The 19,142-nt window shown below is 45.5% G+C and overlaps 1 protein-coding gene across 1 annotated transcript in view; it reads right to left on the reverse strand.

The window, feature by feature from the left end:
- cacna2d2a (calcium channel, voltage-dependent, alpha 2/delta subunit 2a) overlaps positions 1 to 19,142 on the reverse strand; it is a 1,197,503-nt gene that overhangs the window by 154,543 nt on the left and 1,023,818 nt on the right. Inside the window, exons 14-15 of the mRNA XM_078209320.1 lie at positions 11,274 to 11,323; positions 7,829 to 7,918 (exon numbers count right to left, since the gene is read on the reverse strand). Coding sequence (XP_078065446.1) covers positions 7,829 to 7,918; positions 11,274 to 11,323 — 140 coding nt within the window. The remainder of the gene's footprint in view (positions 1 to 7,828; positions 7,919 to 11,273; positions 11,324 to 19,142) is intronic.

The following is a 19,142-nucleotide window of genomic DNA, read 5'->3' on the forward strand; positions in this document are numbered from 1 at the left end:
CAAGAAAAATAATAGCAATAGCGAAAATGCTGGAAAATCTCAGTAGATCTGGCAGCATCTGTAAGGAGAGAAAAGAGCTGCCATTGAGTCCAGATGACCCTTTGTCAAAGCTAAAAGGCATAGAAAGTGGGAGGTATGTATACTGCAGGGTGAGAGAACGAAAGAGAGTCATAGCCACAAAAACAAGGGGAAAGGCTGCTAATGGCAGTCCATAGAGAGAATAAAGGGTGTGAATGGCCAAATGGCAGAGAAGCTAAAATCAGAGGGTAAGCTGTGACAGATGAAGATGTGGGAGGAAGGGGGGGAATGGGTGGGAGAGAGGTAAAATTTAGAAAGGGGAAAAGGGGAAGCAAAGGGGAAGAAAAGGTAAGGAAAGGAGGAATAAAGAAGGGGGAAAGAGTGGGGGGGAAGAAAAATGAAGAAAGACTATAAAGAAATAAAAGGTAGAGAACAGTAAAAAATTAAATAAAATGAAAACAAAGGGGTCGAGGTGGGGTAGAGCTGATCATCTGAAGTTGTTGAATTCAATGTTGAGACCGGAAGGCTGTAAAGTGCTTAGCCGGAAGATGAGATGCTATTCCTCCAGTTTGCGTTGAGCTTCACTGGAACATTGCAGTAGGCCAAGGACAGAGATATGGGCATGGGAGCAGGATCGTGTGTTAAAATGGCAAGCAACCGGAAGGTCAGGGTCCTGATTGCGCACAAACCGAAGGTGCTCAGCAAAGCGATCACCCAGTCTATGCTTGGTCTCTCTGATGTAGAGGAAACCACATTGGGAGCAGCAAATGCAATACACCAAATTGAAAGAGATGCAAGCGAAACGCTGCTTAACCTGGAATGAGTGTTTTGGACCTTGGATGGTGAGCATGAAAGAGGTAAAGGGGCAGGTGTTACACCTCCTGCGATTTCATGGGAAGGTGCCATGAGTGACGGGAGCGGTGTTGGGTATAGTAGAGGAGTGGACTAGGTTATCCCAGAGGGAACGGTCTCTGCAGAATGCTGACAAGGGAAGATGTGTTTGGTGGTGGCATCATTCTGGAGTTGGCAAAAAAGACGGAGGATTATGCTTTGCATGCGGAGGCTGGTGGGGTTAAATGTGAGAACAAGGGAGACTATTCTTGTTCTGGGAGGAAAGGGAGGTGGTGAGGGCCATGGCATGTGAGATGAACTGCACGCTGTTGAGGGCCCTGTCAACAGATGGGAATCGTAGATGGGAATCCACGGTTGAAGAAAAAGGAGCACATATTAGAAGCACCACTTTGGAAAGTGGCATTATCGGAACAAATATGACAAATACGGAGGCGAAGGAGCTGAGAGAAAGGGATGGAGTCCTTACAGGATGTTAGGTGTGAAGAACTGTAGTCCAGATAGCTGTGGGAGTCACTGGACTTGTAATGGATATTGGTAGATAGTCTATTGCCGGACATGGAAACAGGAAGGTCAAGGTAGGGAAGGAAAGTGTCTGAGATGGACCAGGTGAAGGTGAAGGAAGTTGATGAATTTTTCGAGATCTGGACGAGAGCAAGAAGTGGCACCAAAATAGTCATCGATAGTCATCAAAAATAATAGGTCTGAGGATTGGGAGCAGTTTAGAATTCAGCAAAAAAGGACCAAGGAATTGATTAAGAAGGGGAAAATACAGTACAAAAGTAAGCTTGCAGGAAACATAAAGACTGACACTATAAATACGTGAAGAGAAAGGGGTTGGTGAAGACAAATGTAGGTCCCCTACAGACAGAAACAGGGGAATGTATGATAGGGGACAAAGAAATGGCTGAGCAACTGAATACGTACTTCACGAAAGAAGACACAAATCAGATACCAGAAATGCTGGAGAATGCAAGATTTAGTGAGAGGGAAGAATTGAGGGAGATCAATATTAGTAGAGAAATGGTGCTGGGAAAATTGATGGGATTGAAGGCGGATAAATCCCTAGGGCCTGATGATCTACATCCCAGAGTACTTAAGGGAGTGGCTCTAAAAATAGTGGACGCACGGTGGTCATCTTCCAGGATTCTATAGACTCAGGAACAGTCCCTGCAGATTGGAGGGGTGCTAATGTCACTTCAATATTCAAAAAGGGAGGTAGAGAGAAAACAGAGAATTATAGACCAGTAAACCTAACATCGGTAGTGGGGAAAATTCTCAAATAAATTATCAAGGACTTTATAATGGAGCATTTAGAAAGCAGTGGCAGGATCAGACAGAGTCAACATAGATTTATGAAGGAGAAATCGTGCTTGACAAATCTGTTGGAATTCTTTGAAAATATAACTTGTTGAGTTGACAAGGGGGAGCCAGTTGATGTAGGATATTTGGACTTTCAGAAAGCATTTGACAAAATCCCACATAAGAGATTATCATGCAAGATTAAAGCATGGGATTGGGGCAAGTGTATTGAGATGGATAGAAAACTGGTTGGCAGAGAGAAACAAAGAGTAGGACTTAACGTGTGCTTTTCAAATTGGCAGGCAGTAACTAGTGGGGTGCCACAGGGATAGATGCTGGGACCCCAGCTATTCACAATATATATTAATGATTTGGATGAGGGAACAAAATGTAACATCTAAAAGTTTGCAGATGATACCAAGTTGCGTGGGAGGGTGAACTGTGGCGAGGATGCAGAGATCCTTCAGCATGATCTGGACAGGTGGGTGACTGGGCAAATGAATAGCAGATGCAGTATAATTTGGATAAATGTGAGGTTATCCACAAAGGAGGCAAAAACAAGAAGGCAGATTATCACCTGAATGGCTGTCAATTGGGAGAGGGGAGTGTGCAGTGGGACCTGGGTGTCTTTGTGCACCAGTCGCTGAAGGTAAGCATGCAGGTGTAGCAGGTGGTAAAGAAGGCAAATAGTATGTTGGCCTTCATTGCGAGAGGTTTCGAGTACAGGAGCAGGGATGTTGTTGCAATTATTCAGGACCTTGATGAGGCCACACCTAGAGTATTGTGTGCAGTTTTGGTCTCCTTTTCTGAGGAAGGATGCTCTTGCCCTTGAGCGAGTGCAGTGAAGGTTTACCAGACTGATTCCGGGGATGGCGGGACTGATGTATGAGGAGAGATGGACCAGGTTAGGATTGTTTTCACTGGAGTTCAGATGAATGAGGGGGAATCTCATAGAGACTTACAAAATTCTAACAGGACTAGACAGGGTAGAAGCAAGGAGGATGTTCCCATTGGTGGGGGAGTCCAGAACCAGGGGTCACAGTCTGAGTATTCGGGTAGGCCATTTAGGACAGAGATGAGGAAACATTCCTTCACCCAAAGAGTGGTGAACCTGTGGAATTCATTACCACAGGAAGTAGTTGATGCCAAAACATTGAATGTATTCAAGAGGTGGCTGAATATAGAACTTGGGGAGAATGGGATCAAAGATTATGAGGAGAAAGGAGGATTCGGCAATTGAGTTGGACGATCAGCCATGATCATGATGAATGGCGAAGCAGGCTCGAAGGGCCAAATGGCCTCCCCCTGCTCCTATCTTCTATGTAAGAGGAAAGCAGTGCTGTTTAAACATCATGAAAATGTTGTGGAAGGTCACTGGTTTCGTGCCAGGCAGTTCGGGCTCAGAGAAGCCCTGGGAGCTATTGATAGCAGCTGGGAGACTAGTGGTCTGTGAAAGAGCTGAAATTGTGCCAATAATTAGAGGTAGGAATGCAGTTTTGTGAATCCTGTGTAATGCAGTCTTAGGAAGGGAGACTGAAGCATCGGGAGGTGAGTAGCTATCAAGGCAGTCCAAGTCATAGCGCTTTTGAGGGAATTCAGAGGCTACAGCCTGGATTCTCCCAAAAAAACACTAAGGGCCCTATTTTACCATTGCCTCGTGCCCAAAACGTGGTAAAGTCGGGTGAGAGGTCATTATCGCAATCCGCACCCACATCAGCGCAGATTGCCACTTTACCGAAACCCGGGAACGACGGCGATTCGATTCGCGCCCAAAACGGGCGCAACGACGATTTAAACGCATTTGCATGCATTTAAATTGAATTAATGAACTGCCCGCCCAACTTTACCAGCATTTCCCCCTTTACCACCGCGTTTGCCAATCCGGAACCGCGCCGTAATGGACCTGCTAAATAAAAGTCTGAAACGGACGCTCCAGCTTCTGAAGGGCGCGTTCAGCGCTTCCAACGGCTCTCTGACTCAGATCAGTGGTGGGAGGGGGGAGGAAGGAGGTGGGTCAGATCATTCTCTGGTTGGGGGGGAGGAGGGGAGTGAGGCCAGATCGTTGTTTGGTTGTGGGGGAGGGGGGGGGGGGGGGGGGGGGGGGGGAGAGGAGGAAGAGGCGGGTCAGATGTATCTCTGGGGGTGGGGGGCAAGAGGGCCGACTGTTGTCTGATGGTGTGGGGGGGGGGGGGGGGGGGGGGGGGGGGGGAGAGGGCTGATCGTTGTCTGGTGGGGAGGGAGGAGGAGGCGGGTCAGATGTTCCTCTGGAGGGGAGGGGGAGGCCCGATCGGTTTGGGGGGGGGGCAGATGGATCTCTGGTGGGAGGGGCAGATGGATCTCTGGTGGTAGGGGAGGCAGATGGATCTCTGGTCGGGGGGGGGGGGCAGATGGATCTCTGGTGGGAGGGACAGGCGGGTCCGCTGCCACTCTGCAGGCGATCAGTGGGGAGGGGAGGGGGGCAGGGGTGGCAATCGGTCTGGGTAGTGGGGGGGTGGATAAGGGGGACAGTGATGTGTGTGGGTAGTGGGGGGGTGGATAAGGCCCAACCACCCTCCCCCATGGCCAGCCCCGACCCCTCCTGATGGCCAGCCGTGATCACCCTCTCACTCCCTCCTCCACTGATCCCATTGCAGAGTGGCTGTGGGTCCCCTCCCCCACCAATCTCCTCTCCAGTAGGCCCCCACCCACTCTGGCCCTGCCCCCTTGGCACAGCCAGGTGCCTCATGGGCAGTGCCTGTGTGCCCGGTGGGCAATACCAGGGTGTCAGATTGGCACTGCCAGGCTGGCACAGCTCAAGAGGCAGCCCCCTTTGCCCCCCGACCTTCTGGACAGGCCTCAATGGCCTTGTCTCTAACAACGGGGTTAGTATGCCTGTTCCCTGTTAGTGGGGAGCAGTTGTAAACCCCACTGGTGGCGGCTCGGAGAATCCTGTCTCGGTCCCGCTAATTATATGGAAATTGCTATTCTCTGATGATTCTGGTGATTCTCTACAAGACAATTGAACCTCATTATGTAACCAGACAAGGTACATCTAAAAAGCATCCAGAAACTAATTGCCATCTCTGGTAGAGACAAAGGGAGATCATGGCAATCTCAGCAAGAATTTTGCTGCGTAATGCCCAGACAGATGTTTGTGGATTTGCTTTCCCACTTGCAATACACAAAGAATGGGCTAAAAACCAGATAAAAAACTGCCCCAGTTGTCTATTTGTGTGTGCTCTGTGAGAACAAGTGCTGGAAGTTTTGACACAAAGGTAAAAGCCAGCAAGCACACTCACAGCCATTTTTGCATGTATATCTTGATCTCGCTCTCTCTTTCTCTGTCTGTGGAAGTCAGCCAGGACCACAGCTGAAATGAAAACTGGAATGCGTCTCTGTCAAACTACAGAACACTGGAATCGCAAAACTGACCATTTGCCTGCTGAAGTCAACTCTCCTGGAATCTTGAATCACAACAGCTGCAACACTCATTAATCTACTCCTCATGAATCAAGGACTGTTCCATATACCTTTTGTTATATTTACTTACTTTGAACTCAGTTCCACCTGTATGAATATATATGCATGTGTTTTTATCATTTTCTTGCCTTTAACAATTACTAAACTCACTCTTTTTAACTCAAGAAAGCCTGGCTAAATTGGCTCCTTTTAAAACATAACTAATGGCTCTGGGAAAAAGGTATCCGCGAAGAGGGATGTTTTCTAGATTAAACATTCTTGTGACCAACAGAGGGAGTTGAATAAAATCAGGGAGCCAGTTCATCCCTCCTCATCCGCGATTGTAACAATTTAGGGGTATCCCAGCCGGACAGTGACAAATTGAGAGGATCATACCGGATTAACAACATTGGGGCACCTTATCCAGAGTGGGTCGTAACAGTATTAAAGTTTATTTTGTTTGTTTAAAACAATGGAATTTTGTGGCTTTGTCCTCCTAGTGCGTATCTGGGATTTCAAATGTCTATTTTAAACAAAATGTTCCTGGTCCCGAACCGAATATAACAGGTCAACAGGGTGTTCAACCATGGAGGGTATTACAGCTGAGCCCAAAATCCAGATACATCTATTGTCCAGCAGAGGATTACAAGCAGGAGCACTGGCTTATTTTTTCCTTATCAGCCAGACAATTCAGCCCATTGAAGCAACTCAGTTGGGATCAGCTAATTTCAGACGGACAGGGAGATGAAGGAGAGTCTTCTTGAACTGCCTGGCTTGACACTACATAGCGCAGATACCTACATCATCACTGAGGAGTTGAAATAATCCTTTGTTCTACTCAGCACCTCATGATTGGCCTCACTTGGTCTAAGTGCTGAAAACGTCACATTGATCAGAACAAGAAAGTACTAGAAAATATATATTCTTTCATGGGATGTCAAGATTTATTGCCTATCCGTAATTGCCCTTGAGGGCAGTTGAGTCAATTATGTTGTTGTGGACCTGGAGTCACATGGAGAGCAGACTGGGTAAGGACAGCAGATTTCCATCCCTAAAGGATATTGGTTATTACACCAATCAATGATAGTTTCATGGTCACCATAACTGAGACTAGCTTTCAATTCCAGGTTTAATTAATTAAATTTAAATTCCATTAACTACCATGATGGGATTTGAACTAGTCTCCTCAGAGCATTAGCCCAATGACATTACCGCTACACCACCACCTTCCCTTGGGAACTGTGCCCATCCACACTCCAATACCCGTTCCATTAGGAGAAACCATCTGTCAACTAATGAAAGCAAATCATTCTTTGCTACAGAAATTAAGCATGTTTATAAATCATTTAAATGAGAAATATGTTAAACTCCCTGTGTACTCCAAATGTTCAGCATCAAGTGTCACCATATTCCTTAAATAAGAACAGGAGTTTAAGAGGCCCACCAAAGAAACCAGAGTAGCTATCTGTATGCCCACACTTTGTGCTGTGCCAGCTTGTGTGACAGGTACAATCTACCATGTCTGGCTGCATGCCAATCTTCAACACTTGTCACTGTGCCAATCTTACCACCTGCCTCTGCTGCCATGTTTGATACTCAGTCACAGGTTATCTGTTTTTTACAGTTATCTCAGAGTTTTCTTTGTGCCTATAATTAATCCACTTCTGAATATGAGGAAAGTCCTGCTCATCACTGACTGGGGTGCATGTGGCATTTCAGTTCATTTCATGACACTCGTCTCAGATTTGCTGAGTTGGTTGAATTCCCATCTTTGAATCAGAATGCTGTGATTTCAAAGCCCAGTCCTGTGCTTGGACATGTACACTGCACTGACAGTATGGTACTGAAGTGGAAAACAGAAAATGCTGGAAAATCTCAGCAGGTCTGACAGCATCTGTGGAGCGAGAATAGAGCTAAATATTTCGAAACGTTAGATCTATTCTCTCTCCACAGATGCTGTCAGACCTGCTGAGATTTCCCAGCATTTTCTGTTTTTGTTTCAGATTCCAGCAATCACAGTATTTTGCTTTTATATTATGGTACTGAAGCCTGATGCTTCCAATGGAAGAGAAAATCGAGTAAGGTGTACAACAGCTGACTAATATGCTATGGTACATTTTGCTCGATCATTCAAAACTAATTTCAGCCGTGTGCCATTCCAAAGGAAAGGAAGAATCCATGTGGATACTTTGATCTATATTCCATTCCAAAGTAATCTTACCAAAGCATCTTGATACACGTTGGTCCACTGAACTTTTTGGGCTTTTTTCCCTGCCATCACCATTGGACGGCCAAGAACATCCAAATACTCCTGCAACATAGAAACACATGAGACGCATTCAAATGATAATTTGCATTAATCTTTCATACACTGCAAAGCATTTTAAATCTTGTTGCAGTCAGACATATTCAGACATAAAGAATGAATTATTCAAATACTTAGAGACCACTCAGCATTGACTTGAAGGAACATTGTTCAAACAGAATCAAGCAAAAATACCCTTGATGTGTTCAGGATGGCCACGGGAAAAAAAGGAAAATAGTGAATGTCACCCTAAACTGTCACCCTAAACTCTCCGCACTGCCACAGTTACTTCAGTTTTTCAAATTGCATCTCCTGAAGAGTTCCTATTTGTCCTTTGAAATATATCCTCTGAAGTCATTGGCAAGTGATTGAGGACTTATACTGTGTGTGCTATTTTCAGTCTGAAAATCCAAAGAAACTGTGGGGAAATAAAAGGGACATAAGGAATTCCCTGAAGATGTGAATATCTCCATGAATATTTATCCCATAATCTGCACCAGTGTATGGGACAAATGGTTCAGTTTTATTGGTGGATATTACAACATTATATTAGTCTCTAAATTGCCCTGGCAAAACCACCTGCATTACTTGATTTCTTGATTTCACTCCCAAAATTGGAATTAACTCCTTCAATCATACATGAAGTGCATACAATATAATCTCAAGGCTACTGAAACCCATGCAGAGTGAGAAGTGGACAACTGTTAATGCCATTTTAAAGTAACAATCTCTTTTTCTCTCACAAATCCTCAGTGTTCTCTAGTTAACAGCTTCACAAATGTAACCACATGCCATATAAATACAGTGCATGTATCCACCTACATGCCACATGCAAGTACCCACCCATATGTCCACACATGTACATCAATGTGTGCATCCACACACACATCCACTTATGTACACCTATACACACACACACGTCCACACATGCACAGGTATCTGGACTAATGGACAACTGCATAACAGGTAGACAATGGTGTCATGGTAATGTCACTGGGCTCGTAATTCAGACACCCAGATATCTTGGTTCGAATCCTACCATGGCAGATGATGGAATTTAAAATCAATTACTTAATAAATTTAATTGATTAATCTGGAATTGAAAGATAATCTCAATAATGAAGACATGTAACTATCAACATAGAAACATAGAAGATAGGAGGAGTTGGCATTCGGCCCTTCAAGCTTGTGTTGCCATTCATTTTGATCATGGCTGATCATGAATGATTGTTGTAAAATCCCATCTGGTTCACTAATGTCCTTTAGGGAATGAAATCGGCTATTCTAACCTTGTCTGACCTACATATGACTCCAGACCTAGATTCATAGTAATGTGACTGACCCTTAACTGCCCTCTGAACTGGCCTAGCAAACTACTCGGTTCAAGGGAAATTAAGGATGGGAATAAAGGCTGGTCCTGTCCACATCTCTTGAAAGAATTAAAAAAATACACCCACATTCACACACTACCATACATACAAGCATACCACCATGTATATATGCATTCACACATGGACGTACGTGAATCCATACATACATATACCCACAAATGCACATGCGTGAACACACCAATGTCTCGACACATGCAAACACAGCCCCCAGATGCACATCCTCAAGAAGAATATTTTGGCCTTGGAGAGGACACAGATTCACCAGTATGCTACCAAGACTAATAGGATTAAAATATGATGAGAGGCTGCATAATCTTCTCATGAGATTAGAAGACTCACAGTCAAAGTAATTGAGGTGTTCAGAAAAATAAAATTATTCAGCAGAATAAATGCAGAGAAATTTGCTCTGGCATAAAACTCTAAAACAAGGGCACATTCTTAAAATTAAAGATAGTCCATTTAGTGATGAAATCAGGAAGCACTTCTCCACAAAAAGGCTAGTAGAAATTTCCAACTCTTTTCCCCATGATTGTGGATCCTGGGTTAATTTAAACTTTCAAGACTGAGACTGATAGATTCTTTTGTTTGGTAAATGTATCCAGGAATGGAAGAAACAAAGGCAGGGGAGTGGATTTGAGACACAATTCAACCACAATTTAATTAAATGACTGAACGGGTTCAAAGGAATGAATGATCAACTTCTATTCCTACATTCCTATGAAATACTGTTGAGGGGAATAGTGAAGACTGGGAGATAGCGTCACATTGGAAGTTGGTAAATGTAGTTCTCATTCTTAAGAGTAGCAGATTTAGGTAAATACAGGCATTCTAGCCTGTAACAGGGAATTAATAGAAATAATAGAATCCATAACAAGATTTAAAGGAGAATCTTTGTGAAGATAACGTAACACGTGAAGCAATTTTTAGGGTCCCCACCAGAATCCTAAATTATCATGAAGCCAGACTAGACCCCAACAATTTTTCTATTTGGTGTAAATGTGAGGTTTCCTTCCAGGAATGATTCAACTGACAAAGTAGGGATTTTTTACAGTGAGACAAACTTTATTTAATTACACAGTTTAAATATAACTCTAACAAATGAAGCAGCTTAACCAATAACAGTTGAACAATAGTTAAAAATGAAAGGAAGCAACTTTACTTTCTAGTCTATGAGTGTTCCCGTTCTAAATAAGCCTTATTCATGCATATATAAAATTCACTTTTAAATAAATACAGTTAGCAAACCCAGGCATACTTGCTTTAACATTTGTTAACAATCTTGGAGCTTTCAGAGAGAGATGGAATTCCAGAAGCCTGCAAAATCCTTCTAACTCCAACCAGGCTTGAGCTACAAACTGAACTGCTTTCCGCAAAAGCTTTTTCTCTCTGCACATAAACTGCATTATCGCATGACCCTGTCAACCACTTTAATCATAAATCCCAGGGGAGCTTAAGTTATCAAAAATCCATTAACTCTACTTAACATAACCACTTGTAAGGTTCGATTGAATAATTATCCTGCTCTCCAAAAATCTGAGCTGCATTCCGTCCAGACATACCAACTGCCTGTAGCACACAGCCGAATTCTTAAACTTTCCCCTTAAACATAAAAAAAATCCATATCAATTGCACTACTATCATCACACAATGTAGCCTCAGAATGATACATCTTACCTGATCAACCTCAAATTTAAGTTGACAGCACAAAAGATGATGGCATTCTCTGAAACACAGAGCACCATGGATAATGGGAACCAATGGCAAAATGAAGCATGATGGATAAAGGATATTAACTGGCAGCAGAGCACGATAGATAATCGGCACAAAGTGACAGGATTAGCAGAAGGGAAGAAATAACAGGCCCCGGCAGAATAAGTGGATGCTTGATTTTTCTCCATCATGTTTTGACAGTTTACACAAGATAGTCTGACTCCCGTCTGTAACTTTCCATCAGAGCCGGAGTCACTCACCTGAGTATTTATCCGGATTGCTCCGATAGAAGGGATTTCAAAATAATATCCTGGAAAGAGAAACAATTGGTCATAACTAAATCTATGAAAGGACGAATGAAACAAGCATAGAGAAATCTCAGAGACTACATTGTCCTAATAAAACTGTTTCCCTTTTATCAATCTTGAAGCTGTAGAAATCTTAAGTATTTTCTAATTTACTACCACGTTATAAAAGTCTTGAATTCAATCCCTGGCTGTCTGAATAATGTCTGGGCTCTCTCTCTTGGCTGTGAGGGTCCACAAAAGCTGAACTGGGGGCCGAACAGCATGAAAGCCAGCACATGTTCCAGCTGTATGTCTTAAAGAGGAGCTGCAGTGACTGAAAGAATGTTGTTGTTGAATGGTGGTACTGTATTAGCTACAAGAAGAAACAAAACAAGTGGAGCATCAGGGCACAGACAGGGCTCTCAGGTTGATGGGTGCAGCCTAGAAGTGCCTGTGCCCTCAGCCACAGGCTGAGGGTTATACCAACGTTTGGTGTTTTCATCATGGGGCTGACTGTGACACATCTGGCATTGCAAACAACATTATGGATAATGGTATATTCCTGACTTATTCTCCCCTCAAATCCCTCTTCACCTTGATCTTGCTACCTGGCATGAAGTACAGCTGTTGACGAGGTGACCATGATCATGCACCTCTTGCTTTTCTCCCGACCTCACATCCCGTATCCTAACTCTCCCCTTTTGATTTTCTACTTTCAGATACCTAGGAATTTCCCCCAGTGCGGCACAGCAGCCTCAGAAGGGGGAGAGCAAATCACAACACTGTTGGGTAGCAGTTCAGTTTGACGGAGTACTGCCAGAGAAAGTACCGAGCTTAGGGAAATTGGTGAGTGCGTGAATTAAGCGCACGGAAGAGGCGTTGGTTTTTTTTACAGAACAAGGAATGGTCCATGGGAGGGAGTGAGAGACAGCGAGATCTGAGAACTGAATCCAGAGTAAGGAGGTAGGTGGTGAGGTTTAAGGTTTGTTTTTTTTTTCTCTCTAAACTGGGCAATAGCTTAAACTAGTACCAGGGAGATTCAAGTGCTTTATTAAATTTATAGCTTAATTCATTAAACAACGAGATATAACTTCAAGTAAGCTATGAGCTCCAACTTTGAGCTGTTAGATCTGTTCTGAATCCATCCCATTTAGCATGATGGTAGTGTCACACAACACCATGGAGTGTGCCCTCAGTGTGAAAATGGACTTCATCTCCACAAGGACTGTGCGGTGGTCACTCCTACCTTTACTGTCATAGACAGATACATCTGTGACAGGTGGACTGGTGAGGATGAAATCAAGTCAGTTTTTCCCTCTTGTTGGTTCCCTCCCCAACTGCCACAGGCCTAGTCTAGCAGTTATGTCCTTCAAGACTTGGCCAGCTTGGTCAGTAGTGCTGCTACTGAGCCACTCCTGATGATGGATGAAGTCCCCCTTTCTGTACCCTTGCCACCCTCAGAATCTCTTCAGTGATGCTCACCTTGGAGGAGTACAAATTGATCAGCTAAGGTAAGTGATAATTGGCAATATATTTCCATGCCCATGTTTCACCTCTGGTGGGTCTGTCTTGCTGGTGGGATATAATACATCTAAGGATAGTGATGGAGGAGTATGGGACATTGCCTGTAAGGTATGATTTAGTGAGCATGATTATGTCAGGCTTTTGCTTGTCTCTGGGACAGCTCTTCCAATTTTAGCACAAGCCTCCAGCTGTTAGTAAGAAGGACTTTGCAGCGTCGACTGGTGGAGTGTGCCTTTGTTGCATTCAATGCCTAGATTGATGCCAAGTGGCATGTCCAGTTTTATTCTTATTTGACTTTCCTGTCATAGTTTGGTTCAACTGAGTGTCTTCCTTGTCCATTTCAGAGGACAGTTAAGAGTCAACCACATTGCTCTGGGTCTGGGGTCACATGTGGACCAGACTAGGTAAAGACAGCAGATTTATTCCCTAAATTACATTAGTGAACCAGATGGGTTTTTCCAACAACTGAGACTAGTTTTGCATTCCAGATTTATTAATCAGCTGAATTCAAATTCCCCAACTGCCATACGGCATTAGTCTGGATGACTGTCCAATAATATTCTCAATATGCTACCATTCCTGATAGGTATAACAGTGCGAACATCCTCTGACTGTGCTAGACAACATGCCTGTGCAAATACCCAGTGCTTGTAACTGTCCATGACAGCACTACCACACATGCTTGTGACAGTGAGTGCAACAATCCTAATGGCCTGTATTTGTAATTGAGCTTGTAACTGTGCTAATACACTCTATCTGTCAATATGACTATACATGTGCTAACATACACTATGTGTAGCCATGGTTGTAAGTAAGCTTCCACTCTGTGTGTCTGACTGAATTACCACCTGTGTCTGACTGAACCACTGCCCCGTTTGTCTGACTGAATTACCACCCTGTGTGTCTGACTGAACCTCACCCCGTGTGTCTGACTGAATTACCACCCTGTGTGTCTGACTGAACCTCACCCCGTGTGTCTGACTGAACCACCACCATGTGCCTGACTGAACTAGCACCTTGTCTGTCTGACTGAACCACCACCCTCTGTGCCTGACTGAACTAGCACCTTGTCTGTCTGACTGAACCACCACCCTCTGTGGCTGACTGAACTACTACCCTATGGGTCCGATTTTACCATTTTCATTCTAAGTGCTGGGCGAACTTGAAACTGGGAGTGTTTCAAATCCGACTTTTAGACCCATTCTCAGGCACCCCCATATGCATTCTGCCTGCAAAAATATCAGTGATTCTGAATTGTGCTGCAGAAGCCTGTGGGCGGGGCTTATTCGAAACCCTGCAGCTCTGATTGGAGCCTCCAACTGCGCTTGTGCAAAAGAAAATAATAGAATGCTGCTCCCCTGCCACATTCCCCGTCAACCCATGGAAAGCGACTGGCCCGGATGGGGTACTCGGACGTGCACTCAGATCCTGCGCGGATCAGCTGGCGGAGGTATTCACAGACACCTTCAACCTCTCTTTACAACAATCCGAGGTCCCTATCTACTTCAAGAAGACGACCATCATTCCAGTACCTATAAAAAACCAAGCAGCGTGCCTTAATGACTATCGGCTGGTGGCTCTGACATCCATCATTGTGAAATGCTTCGAAAGGTTAGTCATGGCACAAATCAATTCCAGCCTCCCGGACTACCTGGATCCACTACAGTTTGCCTACCGCCGCAACAGGTCCACAGCAGACGCCATCTCCCTGGCCCTGCACTAAACCCCGGAACACCTAAATAACAAGGACACCTACATCAGACTCCTAGTTATTGACTACAGCTCGGCCTCCAACACTATTATTCCCACAAAACTCATCTCCAAACTCTGTGGCCTGGACCTCGGCACCTCCCTCTGCGACTGGATCCTGAACTTCCTAACTCACAGACCACAATCAGTAAGGATAGGCAACAACACCTCCTCCACGATCATTCTCAACGCCGGTGTCCCATAAGGCTGTGTTCTCAGCCCCTTACTATACTCCTTATACACCTATGACTGTGCAGCCAAATGCCCCTCCAATTCGATCTTCAAGTTTGCTGACAACACCACCGTAGTGGGCTGGATCTCAAACAACGACGAGACAGAGTACAGGAATGAGATAGAGAACCTGGGTGAACTGGTGCGGCAACAATAATCTCTCCCTTAATGTCAACAAATCGAAGGAGACTGTCATCAACTTCAGGAAGCGTAAAAGAGAACATGCCCCTGTCTAATCAATGGGGACGAAGTAGAAAGAGTCACTAACAACCTGTCCTGATCCCCCTATGCCGACACTATAGTTAAGAAAGCCCACCATTGCCTCTACTTTCTCAGAAGACTAAGAAAATTTGGCATATCAGCTACGACTCTCACCAACTTTTGTAGATGCACCATAGAAAGCATTCTTTCTGGTTGTATCACAGCTTGGTATGGCTCCTGCTCTGCCCAAGACCGCAAGAAACTACAAAAGGTCGTAAATGTAGCCCAATTCATCATGTAAACCAGCCTCCCATCCACTGACTCTGTCTACACTTCCCACGGCCTCGGCAAAACGGCCAACATAATTAAGGACCTCACGCATCCCGGACATTCTCTCTTCCACCTTCTTCCTTTAGGAAAAAGATACAAAAGTCTGAGGTCACGTACCAACCGACTCAAGAACAGCTTCTTCCCTGCTGCTGTCAGACTTTTGAATGGCCTTATCTTACATTAAGTTGATCTTTCTCTACACCCTAGCTTTGACTGTAACACTACATTCTGCACTCTCTCGTTTCCTTCTCTATGAACGGTATGTTTTGTCTGTATAGCGCGCAAGGAACAATATTTTTCACTGTTTGTTAATACATGTGACAAAAATAAATTAAATCAAATCAAATCAAATCCCTCCCGGGCCGGATAATGCCTCACCCAGCCACAACGGACATTGCCATCCCCCAACGTTACTGACCCCCTTATCCCCCCATCTCCCCCCATCCAGACTGATCGCGGGCACCTTCCCCCTTCCCCCACTAATCTCAGGCAGAGTGGCAGCTGACCCCTCTTTCCCCCCCCATTGATCTCAGACAGAGTGACAGTGGACCCGCCTTCCCTCCCGCTGATCTCAGGCAGAGTGGCAGTGGCCCCCCGCTTCCCCCCCACCGATCACAGGCAGAGCGATCCCCCCTTCCCCCCACCCCAGACCCTCCTGCACAAGGCCCCCATCTCCTCATGACTCCGATGGCTGTATGACACCTCCCTCTCTCCCCACTGTCCCCAATCATTGAGGCACTGATCCATCACCCCACCCCCCTCCCCATCAGCACGTACTCACTTGCCTTTCCCTGAATGCTAACAAGCAAACTGTGTGTAACTTGCTGGAATGCTTTGCCAAACTGCCTGCAGTTGACCTGCCCTAACAAGGGCAGCTCCTTAAAAACCCCAAGGATAGACAGGCAGGCAGACAATGCAGGAAAAAAATGAGCATACGACCGGCCCCAGATTCACTGAAAGTGACCTCGGGAGGCTGCTGGATGCATTAAAGGTGAGGCGGGACACCCTCTTCCCCCCAGCAGGACGCAGACCCAGAGGGGCTGATGGCAATGTGGCCTGGAAGGCAATTGCCGCTTCCGTCAGTACAGTAAGAAGTCTCACAACACCAGGTTAAAGTCCAACAGGTTTATTTGGCAGCACAAGCTTTCGGAGCACTGCCCCTTCATCAGGTGAGTGGGGGTTGTGTTCACAAACAGGGCATATATAGACACAAACTCAATTTACAAGATAATGGTTGGAATGCGAGTCTTTACAGGTAATTAAATCTTAAAGGTACAGACAATGTGAGTGGGGAGAAGGCCAAGCACAAGTTAAAGAGATGTGCATTGTCTCCAGCCAGGACAGTTAGTAAGAATTTGCAAGCTCAGGCAAGTCATGGGGGGTTACAGATAGTGTGACATGAACCCAAGATCCCGGTTGAGGCCGTCCTCATGTGTGCGGAACTTGGCTATCAGTTTCTGCTCAACAATTCTGCGTTGTCGACAGCAAGGGTGAGTGCTTAACCCCATCCAGCATCTTCCCCCAAGTCGCCCCCAGATCCTCTCACCCCCCCAGCACCCTGCTTGGTTCCAGCCCCTGATTCCCAAGCACCTCCTTTCTACCCCCCCCACCCCTCTCCTCCCCAAGAGTAGCACTGCGCTTGCCCCCCAAAGTCCACCATTTGATACTCTGCAGGAGTCCTGCCATCAATTCTTTCATGTCTCCTTCTGTTCCCACAGGAGAAGACCGACCATAACACCCAAGAGAGGGCGAAGACATTAGGTGGTCAGCCAGACTTCCGGGTCCTCATTCCCTTTGAAGAGCGGGTGCTGGAGCTGTCCAGGGAAGGGGAGATGCAGGCTGACAGCAACAGCATGGTCGGGCTGGAGTCAAGAAGTGAGCACCTCTCAATCCTCCACTCAATTTGAGCCAACTTCTAACTTCTGGTAAAAGAGGTGGAGGAGTGGCACTGTTAATCAAGGAGAGTGTAACGGCTGCAGAAAGGCATTTCGAAGGGGATCTGCCTACAGAGGTAATATGGGCTGAGGTTAGGAATAGGAAAGGAGCGGTCACGTTGTTAGGAGTTTACTATAGGCCCCCAAATAGTAATAGCTAAGCAGATTATGGATAGGTGTGGGGGTCACAGGGTAGTTGTCATGTGGGGCTTTAACTTTCCAAATATTGATTGGAGCCTTTATAGGTCGAATAGTTCGGATGGGGCAGTTTTTGTGCAGTGTGTGCAGGAGGGGTTCCTGACACAATATGTGGACAGGCCGACAAGAGGTGGGGCCACATTGGATTTGGTAATGGGAAATGAACCGGGCCAAGTGTTGAATTTGGTTGTGGGAGAGCACTTTGGAGATAGTGACCACAATTCGGTGTCTTTTGTTATTGCAATGGAGAGGGAGAGGGCCATGCGGCAGGGCATAGTTTACAATTGGGGGAGAGGTAATTATGATGCAATCAGGCGGGAATTAGGAAGCATAGGATGGGAACAAAAATTGTCGGGAAAGGCACTAATGAAAAGTGGAACTTTTTCAAGGAACAAATACTGCGTGTCCTTGATAGGTATGTCCCTACCAGGCAGAGAGGAAATGGCCGAGTGAGGGAACCATGGTTCACAAAAGAGGTGGAATGTCTTGTCAAGAGGAAGAAGGAAGCATATGTAAGGTTGAGAAAACAAGGTTCAGTTGGCTCGATGGAGGGTTACAAGTTAGCAAGAAATGAGCTGAAAAAGGGGCTTAGGAGAGCTAGGAGGGGGCATGAGAAGTCCTTGGCGGGTCGGATCAAGGAAAACCCCAAGGCTTTTTACTCTTATGTGAGGAATAAAAGAATGACCAGGGTGAGGTTGGGGCCGGTCAAGGACGGCAGTGGGAATTTGTGCATGGAGTCAGAAGAGATAGGAGAGGTGATGAATGAATACTTTTCTTCGGTGTTCACCAAGGAGAGGGGCCATGTTTTTGAGGAAGAGAGGGTGTCACAGGCTGATAGGCTGGAAGAAATAGATGTTCGGAGGGAAGATGTACTCGCAATTTTGAATAAACTGAAAGTTGATAAGTCCCCTGGGCCTGATGAAATATATCCTAGGAGTCTTTGGGAGGCAAGGGATGAGATAGCAGAGCCTTTGGCATTGATCTTTGCGTCCTCACTGTCCACGGGGGTGGTGCCAGAGGACTGGAGAGTGGCGAATGTGGTTCCTCTGTTTAAGAAAGGGAACAGAAATGACCCTGGTAATTATAGGCCGGTTAGTCTTACTTCGGTGGTCGGTAAGTTGATGGAAAAGGTCCTCAGGGATAGGATTTACGACCATTTAGAAAGATGCAGCTTAATCCGGGATAGTCAGCACGGATTTGTGAAGGGCAAGTCTTGCCTCACAAATTTGATAGAATTTTCTGAGGAGGTAACTAAGTATGTAGATGAAGGTAGTGCAGTTGATGTCATATACATGGATTTTAGTAAGGCGTTTGATAAAGTCCCCCATGGTCGGCTTATGAAGAAAGTAAGGATGTGTGGGATAGAGGGAAGTTTGGCCGATTGGATAGGTAACTGGCTATCTAACAGAAGACAGAGGGTGGTGGTGGATGGAAAATTTTCGGACTGGAAACCGGTTACCAGCGGAGTGCCACAGGGATCAGTGCTTGGTCCTCTGCTATTTGTCATTTTTATAAATGACTTGGAGGAGGGGGCTGAAGGGTGGATCAGTAAATTTGCTGATGACACCAAGATTGGTGGAGTAGTGGATGAGGTGGAGGGCTGTTGTAGGCTGCAAAGAGATATAGATAGGATGCAGAGCTGGGCTGAAAAATGGCAAATGGAGTTTAACCCTGA

Source organism: Mustelus asterias, chromosome 3, assembly GCF_964213995.1.
Source record: "Mustelus asterias chromosome 3, sMusAst1.hap1.1, whole genome shotgun sequence".
Taxonomy (NCBI): Eukaryota; Metazoa; Chordata; class Chondrichthyes; order Carcharhiniformes; family Triakidae; genus Mustelus; species Mustelus asterias.